Source organism: Pteropus alecto, unplaced genomic scaffold (genome assembly GCF_000325575.1).
Source record: "Pteropus alecto unplaced genomic scaffold, ASM32557v1 scaffold106, whole genome shotgun sequence".
NCBI lineage: Eukaryota > Metazoa > Chordata > Mammalia > Chiroptera > Pteropodidae > Pteropus > Pteropus alecto.
This window is the reverse complement of record NW_006442103.1, coordinates 15,600,814-15,610,747: the sequence shown is the minus strand read 5'-3', so window position 1 is coordinate 15,610,747 and position 9,934 is coordinate 15,600,814. Positions and strand designations below refer to the sequence as shown.

General features: G+C 39.4%; 1 protein-coding gene across 2 annotated transcripts in view; it reads right to left on the bottom strand.

Annotated features, from left to right (window-relative positions):
- Positions 1–509: 509 nt before the first annotated feature.
- Positions 510–9,934, bottom strand: part of MAN1A2 (mannosidase alpha class 1A member 2) — a 273,987-nt gene continuing 264,562 nt past the window's right edge. For both annotated transcript variants that reach the window (XM_025052328.1, XM_006919680.2), the window contains one exon: positions 510–2,986. In XM_025052328.1, coding sequence (XP_024908096.1) covers positions 2,854–2,986 — 133 coding nt within the window. In that variant the 3' untranslated portion in view covers positions 510–2,853. The remainder of the gene's footprint in view (positions 2,987–9,934) is intronic.

Sequence of the window (9,934 nt, the reverse complement as noted above, 5' to 3'; positions counted from 1 at the left end):
GCTCGAAGACAGGAATGAGTTGGTGACAGAGAAACACCAAATAGCATGTATCCACCACGAAGGAAGGACCCTCTGCCTGGGGCCTTATTTTTCTACACTGAGACTTCTTTTTGGTTAAGGCCACATTCTCTTGGCTTTAACAACTTTATACTGGTTTGAAAAAAAGGTGTGGACCTAAAATTATAAAAGAGAAATTAATGTAGAAGGTATAGGAGTGTCGTTCAACATGTTTTTTTTCTTTTACGTACCAACTGATCTACTTTATACATTTATGCCAAAGGCACAAAGTCAGATGTCAGCTCTTGGAGGAGATACCTAGAAAGGGGCATTTTTAGGCTCTTTGCAGAAGGTTTTAAATATGTGATGAGTTATACAACCTGAGTAGTAAGGTCTACAAGCACATAAGACAGTATGCTCTTGGAAACTAAGCAGAACATGGCATAAGGCTTGATCTTGGACGAAACCATTTAAAAACTCTGTAACAAAAAATAAAACATGACACCGGCAAGTCATTTGTAGTCGACTTTAATTTAATTGCCTTTGGTATTCAGAAGAAAAAAATAGAAGCATTATTATAAGCTCTCATCCTCGAATCAACACGAGGAAGGGAAGTGGGTGGTGAAGGCCCTTCCACTGTCTCCTGGATTCTTTGCTTGAACCGGAACTGGCCATGCTGAACACTTCTCTGCTTTCTCTTAGGTTCCGGTTATCTGAGAAACACAACAGAGCACTTAGGAGTGGGGGTCCTGTCTCCTGGTTCCTTGAGAAGCTCCTGGGGGCCAAGAAGGCCCCTCTACTCCGCATTCTTCTACAAAGTGAGGGAGGGTTGGTTCACTGCCATCCACGCGACTGCTCTGGGTCTTTGCCAATTCAAGTTTTTCACTTTTTTTGAGAATCGAATACTTTCCCTTTCTCTCCTGAAGTTAGTCATCTACCCTTTTCATTTAAAACTTTCAATTTTTCAAGTAGTAAAAGATATTATCATTTCAAAATATGTGCTAAAATTTAACTCTCTTAAAGACTTAAATAATGCAACTGGCTCCATATCCTTGTTTTCTATACTGAAAAATCTTGGGGGTGGTTATCATTATTGATCATTTGCTGAACTGTGAGGACTGTCTGACTAATTGTGGCATAAGATGATCACTCTTAGAAAATATTTCATTATATTAATTTACTCAGTCTTTTCCCAATTTAAGTCTACTACATGCTCATAAAAGTTTAAGAAGAAAAGCTATCAAAATAAGAAAATAAGCCTTCAGAATTCCAATTTGGGCTTCTTGCACAAACATTATTTCATAAAATCTTCAAATCCAGAGTAAATATTAGACTAATTATGCTACTCCCAACTTTTATTGTCAATGGAAGCTGTTTGTATTAAATATAAAGATACAGTATCTTGCACTGTGACATAAATTCAAGGAACAGAAAAATTTTAAGTGTTAGATATTTATCTTACAATATAGTTCTTGATAAAAATTAAAGTTTCCCCCCAATATTAAAGAAATAGTATTGCATTAAAAAGAAATATCATTGCAAAATTTATTGATAAGAGAAAGTCCCTTAGCTATATCCCAAATTTAGTGTAATATGATTAATTACACCATGCTTTTATCACTAAAAATTATTTTGAAGCTATTTTGATTAACTCTTTGGATTTCTATAAATATCCTTGGAGAAAATAAAAGTCGAATTTATCTTTTACATAAAACATTTGTGAAAAGCTCATTCATCTGACGAGATAATAAATAAAGGATGACATGTCCCCATTTCAGATAGACTATTTAAGGAAGTTTCGTTGTATTTTATTTTTGCTTTATAAGTTGTAAAAATAATTTGACTCATCAAGGTAAATTCAGAGCTGCATAATAATAGTACAGTGAATTGGGCCAAGCCACGTCAATAAAGTTGTAAGTGGAGGGATTCTACTAAGTTTATGATGAGGTTAAAATGGATAAAATTTACTTGGTAAATTTGCTGGTTTGGAAAACTAATCTCCAACCAGCGAGACCAAGCTTTCTCTCTTAGAACAGGTTTCAAGGCAACAAACTGTGGCATTTCCCCCACTTTTTGTCATGCTACCAACACTAGACTGAACAACATGCACGAAATCCCAAACCCAGGCTCGTGAGTAGCGATTATGACAAACAGCAGTTTGTGATTCCATATGGAGACAAAGACTTGAAGAATATTTTTTGTGAGATCACGCCCCCAGAGAAAACTAAATTTAAACGAGAAATTTCAGTGGAATAGATTGGGATTTGAAATGGTTGCCAGTCTAGTCATCCAATGGGGAACTCGAAAATTCAGACTTCTGTTTCTTTTTCAAGTCTTCTTGCTGCTGAGGCAATTATGCTGTTCTTTTTGTTCTTGTTTATTTTAGTTCATTCCATTATTAAAAATGGAGAAAAAAGGGATAAACGATATGTAAAGATTCGATTTGCAAGCTCCTCCATTTTGGGAGGAAACAAACATAAATCGGCTCCAGTGGCCACCTTTTCCTCCTGCGAGGGGCTCCACACCTGGGCTTAGTCTTAGGAAGTCCAGCGTCCAGGATTCTAAAAACAAACCGCGGTAACAGGAGTAGGTTCTCATGTGGCCATCTCCTTGGGGACCCAAGCACGTCAGGATCTGTCCTACACGTACCAGAATCTGTTTTGGTCAGGTATAAAATGGAATTATTTCAAAGTTGAGATATGTACAAGTTGAAAAGTCTTGTGGGGAATGAGTCACGTCTCGCCCTGCCATGTTGACTCTAAGAGGTCCCGGTTTTCAAGTGCCCTCTCCAGACTAACTTCTGCAGTGGTCCATGTAAACAAAACACAGGTGAGCATGGTCTTTCCGGAGCTGCTTTCATCGAACAGCAGGATTTCCTGAAAGTGTGGTGTTGGCTAAATGCAACACAGGCAGAGGATGAGCCTCCGTGTTAAACACCCAGTGGTCCAAAGGTAAAAGGTCGTCGCCGGAGAACAGCAGGTACAAATATCTGAAAATAAGAGGAGACACGGGCTTCAGTTAGAGTGCAACGAGGAGGTCACGTGATCTCCGCTACACCGGCACAGGACGCCAGGAACCTACGCTGAGCAGCTCTGATGAAAAACACATCCGAGGAAGAACCTCGGCCACGCGGACGATCTAAAGCACAGGGCAACGTGCTCCAGAGCAGCCCTGAGAGCATCCTGGAAGCTCGGCCCACAGGAGGCCTCCGAAGGAGGATCGTTAAACAACAAACTCCACGTCCCTATCCGGAGCACACAAAACAACAACGCTTCAATATTTTTCAGACTCTCTTTTAAAAATAACAAATAATACCAATCACATGTTTTGGCAGCTGAACCAATATATGTAGAAATTAACTCACATTAGTAAGTAAACACTGAAGGAAATACTTGGACAGAACCAGGACTTCTACATACTCCTAACAGTAGTTTTTGCAAGGACTGCAAACTGTCAAAGTTTTCAGAAACATGGGTTTATCGGAGTTTTAGTAATTGCTAACCTCTCTTCGTGGTAGTAGCTTTGTTTACATGAACGCAAAGGGTTCTTGACCTCTCCACAAGCACTGCGAGCTAGTGGTTACTCAGAAATTAGAAATGACACATTTAACACACACGGTGACTCTTATCTATAATGCTGGGCAAATTCCAACTGGAATTTTATTGGGGGTCATGACAGTGAGCACAAAAAACGATACCGAGTCAGGAAATCTGGGTTCTAACTCTGATCTTAGCAGCAACTTGCTGGGCCTTGCTAAGCTTCAGTGAAGGATTCCTTTACAGTATTTTAATTAATATTTATTTATTTGAAAAATAGGCACATTAATATCTTTTCTGATTACTGTTTTAGTTCTGGATGATAGAGTGAAAACACAGCACTCAGGTAAATGGGGACTGCACATGAACTTTATAACTGGTAAAGCTGGAATGGAGAGTAAGAGGGAGTCCAATTCCACTCCTTGACCTTGAGATGTACTTGACTCTGATTTATTCACCGGGTTGGAGGCAGAAACGTTAGAATGGAAAAGACAGACTTGGTTGGACGTAGCAAGCGACTCTGCTGGGTCTGCTTACTGTATGGCGACCAGAAGCGGAAGCTCTTGGTGTTCCGGGCACGAACGTGCCCAGGAGAGCTATGCTCTGTGCAATTCTACGTCTCTTCATGTCCCTGGGTGAGATGAGGGCCAAAGGGTCTGGCTCACTCTAATGTCATCACTTCTTGGGAGAGAAAAACGCAAAAGTTTCCTGAAAAATGATTCCTTTTCATGGGAGATGCTATGGAAGTACCCTATATAAACCTAAATGTTATAAAATTATAAAAAGCGGTAAGATAACTAATGTGAAAGTCTTAGATAACAAAAACTATTATATTAAAACCATCGTTTTAAAAACAGGATCTTAATTAAATACTAGTTTAGTGGGTTGAATAGTGCCCCACCCCAATTCCACCTGGAGCCCCAGAATGTGATCTTATGTGGGTAAGGGTTTTGCAGCTAGAATCGGTCAAGGATCTCAAAATGAAACCACCCTGGACTTAGGGTGGGCCTGGAGCCCAACGACCTGTATCTTCACCAGAGAAAGGAGGGGAGGTTTGGCCCCAGAGACACGAGGGAAGGTCATGCAAAGACAGAGGTCATCTGCCTGAGCCAAGGAACGCCTTCGGAGGGAATGATGGCGGATCTCTGGCTCCGGAGCTGTGAGAGAGTGAGCTTCCGGTAAGCCCCCAGCCTGCGGTCACGTTACGGCAGCCCCAGGAGGCTCGTGCGAGCCTCATCCTACCCTCTGGGGCGGTCCTGGGGCTGAAGCACTGCCGCTTGGTCCCGGGGCTTTGGAACAAGACTGACCACTTCCAGGAAAATCAAATGCTGCCCGGAGACCAGGGGCTGACACTAGACTTATAAAAGTTTATAACAAAATCAACGTTTGAAATTAAAGTAATACAGCTAAACGACTCTTTTTAACTTTGGATTACACATTCAGAGAAGGATGTCAAGGATATGGCATTTTATTACTTTTGAAAGTTATTTAAATTTAATATTTAAAGTATATTATTGCTTTAGTATACAGTAATAGTATAAAATAAAGTATACTATTACTTTATTGAAATTTAAGATTTTTTTAACCGGATTTTAAAAATGGGACAATTGGAGAAGAATGATCTTTGCTGTGAAAGTTGAGAAAAGTCTACAATCTAAATTCACTAGCAAACTACCAGACGTTTTTTCTTCTAATAAAGATTTTTTAAACTATAGTTCGTGGTTAGAGATAATAGATGACGAATATTATTGACAAAAGCCTATAGGTATATAAAAAGATGCTTAAGTACTTCAGTTTTACTGGACGTCTTGCTTACTTTCTAGCTATTTTTTAAATGCTACTCACATATCTTTTATCTTTCTTTTATGTAAAGATAAGATGCTCAGAGGAGGTGGTGGCACCAGAAGTCATCAACACAAATGTTAATGCTCACTGAAATGGGAAATTTTTCAGAAAGAAAAGCCAACCGACTCTGAAGAGAAACATTTAAATGTCTATAGAGAAACAGTAAGGCTAAAAGAACCAACCACCAAGTTCATGTGCTCTTAGTCCTTTATGTTGATAAATGAGCCTTGATGCCCCTGAATTCTTAAATTCAGTAGGGGTCAGCATACTCACATTGCTGTGAAACAGATCTTCAGAACTTTTTCATCTTGTAAAACTGAAACTATGCCCTTTAAACAACAGCTCCCCTTTACCCCTCCATCGGCCCCTGGTAACTACCCTTTACTTTGTTTCTATGAATTTCATTATCGATATTGCATATAAGTGGCCTCATACAGCATTTGTCTTTTAGTGACTGGCTTATTTCACTCAACATAATATCCTCGACGTTCATCCATGTTGTTGCTTCCCTGATTTTGATTCTAGACTCCTAACTCCCATTACTTGTAGTGAATATTTTTTAGTCGGTCTAATTTTTTTCCTGTTTTTTAAAGAAAGGTAGCACTGATTTTTCTCAAGTTGGATCCTTCTTTGTTTGACATGACTTTCTGCTTTACCACACCTGTTAGCATCTTATATACCATTCAGCATCACTTCAATCTTTCTTTATGACTGCTCCAGCCCACATCAAAGTTCCCTGCTCTGAATTCGTAAAACATTTCTAATCTATTTAGCACTTGACTGTGTACTTTTTACTTTTGCTCACACTGTCCACAGCCAGGAGTGGGAGATTTCTTAACTAGACTGCAAGATCCCCATGGGTAGAGTTTATGTTTCATACATTTGAATTTTTAAACGGCACAATTCTGAGAAGAGAACAGTCATTTAACCAATGCTTGCTGAGCTGACTTAGTCTGCCCATCAGCCTTCAGGAGTAAATGAGCAGAGAACGATGGAGAACAGGACACTGGATACTGCTTTTCTCATCCAGCTGGAAAAACAGCGCTTCTCTCATGGAAGGAGGTGAACTTTAGGGTCCAGTTACAAACCAGACAAAAGGAAAATGGAAGGGAATAGTGGCTTTGTTTTTCAGTCTTCCCTCGAACGATGTTTTCCTTGCCTAAGAATCTCCACCCCAACGATCTCATTGATTCCTCCCTCTCCCCCAGATATTACTTAGACACTTTTGCTCACATACTCTAAAAGCTATACTACTCTTGATGCTTTCATGACAAAACTATTACCAGAACTGCCCATGAACCTACTTTACCCTGAAGCTGGCTAACTGTGCGTTTATTCGCTTGTACTGAATAACAGTAGCTGTAAAAAAGGACAACTAGATCTAACAGAGGGTAGGGTAATAACATCAGCAACGATGTGCGTCCTGGATAACCATTTACTAGTTTCCCCCTTTCTCCCCACCCCAACATTTTACTATAAAATGTTCAAGCCCACAGACATTCTGAAAGAATTTCACAGTGAAATCCACATATATTTACCTCCTGGGTGCTACAATGAACATTTTGGTACATTTCTTTATCACAAGTCTATTACTCTATTCTTGTAATACTAGCTTTCTTTAAAATACTAAAATATTCCCCTCAGAAAAAGCAGCTGTAAACCTAGCTAAATATCAAGAAAAACCTGCTCAAGAAAACTATTTGCAAAGAGAAAACTGGAAGTCTCGCTGGAATTTTTTTAAACACCAGGCCAAGCTTAGAACAATAAACTTCAGGTAACGATATTAACTTGAGTTTTGAGAGGGAGACTGTTGCTGCAAATTTTAGTCCCTATATTTCTATCTTCGCCAACTCTCCTTTAAGAAGAACCATGATTAAAAACATTTAGAATTTTGTTTAACAATAGAAAATTATTTGATAATAATTATTTATCTGATAAAAGCAAGTTAGATAACATTAGTTACTGTTAAGGGAAGAATCTGAAAATTTCTATAAAGAAATAATTAACAGCAAGATATTTACGTGTAGCCAAATGGTAAACAAACATAATCCTTCTTGTCCCTGATCCTTTTCAAAGGCATATGACTAATAAACAAAATGTGGTATGGCCATACCACAGAATACTACTTACTGACTGAAAAGAATGAACTACTGATATATGCAACGACACTGATTAATCTACAAACATTATGCTGAAAAAAATGCCAGATAAAAAATAAGTCTAAACTGCATGGTTCCGAGTCTATGAAATCCTAGAACAGGCAGCCTGCAGTGACAGAACGCAGCTCCGCGTCTGTGCGGAACTCCCTGCCAGACCAGCGTGGAGATGCTCCATGTTAACTAGCGTGGCGGTTACCCAGGCTCGCACATTTGCCAGAACACAATCAACTGTACATTTAAAATACTTCAGTAAGGCTGACTTTTAAAGTTCAAAAATAAAGATTAATGGAAAAGGATGGGGAACAAATAACCTTATTATTTGTTATTGCGACATTAGAGCAAGTTGGGTTGTGGCTCCCTCTACTGTAGCAAAAAAAAAATTGGCAAGGATATTTCAAAGTACAGTTTTGAAACTGAAAAAAAAATGCTTACATTAAATAGTACTAAGTGAAATTCGCTGTGTGTGTGGCGTGTTCGGGGTTTGGACTGCACCGTGACACTGTGATACGTCCTACGGGGGATTAAACGATGTGGAGACAGACCACAGCCCCGGTCCCTCGGTAAACCCTGCGGAGACCGCACCACACAGAATGGCAGTGTCCCGACCTCCTGGGGTCCTAGCTATTCCTGGTACTGCCTGCTCTTTGTCATATACTATAGGTAATTCCTTGATCTCTGATCGCTTCCGTTAAGGGTTTGCTGGGTCACAGGCATCAGTGGTTCTCAAGGTGTGATCCTCCAGACCATCAGACCACCTGACAACTCGTTACAAATGCAAATTCTCAGACCCCACTTCAGACCTCCTACTCCGAAACTCTGCTGACGGAGTCCAGCAGTCTGTGTTTTAAGAAGCTAGTGTGCACTATATCCGCTTTTCCCCTTCATGCGGGAAACAGACCCACTGCCCTGACTCCTCCCCTTTTCACATCTTGCCTTGGCCCCTTCTTGCTTTACAAATTCCTCGATCCATTCATGATTAGCTATCTCCCAGCACGAACAGAATTGTCAGTTCAAGCCCTGAGCCCCAAACCAGGAAACAAAATAGGTCTATTATTCTCTTCACCTTACCACTCCCATTTTTGCCAGATCTTATAAAATCGCTGTTTCTCAGCTGTCTGTCTTGGAATGAAATGATTCAATCCTTTATTCAACAAATATTTAATATTGAAACATAAATATGTGGCCTCACCATAGATGCTAGGGAAATGAAAACTATTAAAATACGCGACCACCACTTTCCTCGTGGCGTTTATGTTCTAGCTGGGGAATGCCTGAGGAAATCATACGGTAAGTTAGAAGTCAGGTGCTGTGCAGAAAAGCAAAGTCAGGGAAAATAAGACGGAACAAGGGAGCAATTCGAAATTTCATACAGGAGGATCTGCTGCTTAAAGCAAAAACGAAGCACCCCGCTCGGTGTCATTTTCACTTTTTTGAGTAGCTAAAACGCATGGATTGTTACCCTTTAATGAAGTCATAATGAATTCCAACTACTTGATAGAATATGCAATCTTAAGTTAACACTTATTCAGCTTCTGCCGAAAGCCTATTTGAATTAATCGATATACGAGAAAAATCTATGGAGTCATACTACTCTTCATTCCTCTGCAGAGTTTTAAGCTTCGCCTTAATAAGAAAAACATAAACCTACAACCACATTAGTCTTCAAGGAATGTCTTGATTCAATTGTATTATGCTATCAATTTTTATAAAGAGTAAGTAACATTAAGGGTGTTTTTGTATCTTCTACAAGATCAATGTTTGACAGTATTTATCATCATTTATTAGGTTGAGCCATATGAAATTGCCAGCACCCAACTGTTTTTGACTTTTCAAAAAAAGCCATTCCATGCAGTTCACGTAATAGTTCAGTATTTTTTTTTAAATGAACTATCGAATCAAGTCATCTTACAATTTAGCAATCGGGAAAAATTTTGTTTCATCCGTTAAAGTAATGTGTTCTCCCAACTCAAAAAGATAAAAACGGCTGCTTTAAGCTGCCATGAAGCTCAGTGCTGAACGTGGTTCTCAACTGTGATAATTTTCTTACCCTAGGTTTTGTTTTAATTATCTGTATAATTCCACTGCTTTGACCTTTTCTGCTTTTATTGATCCACATGTATATGAGTTTTTCTGAAAGTGAGTATCACAGCAATTATGTATGTATAAACGTAACTGGTTACCTAGAGTACCGTGTTGAGAAAGATTCTTCCTAAGCTTGGGAAAAGTACCAAGGTCAACTGCTGATATTCCACACATATACTGGAAGGGAAAAGGCAGCAACGCCACACATTTGTAGCCCTATCCCACGCGCTAAAGTGCCCAAGGTCTGTACTGATGAGGCATTCAAGAATGAGTTATGAAAGTCAATCGCAAGAGGCGAGATCTGAACTGAACTGA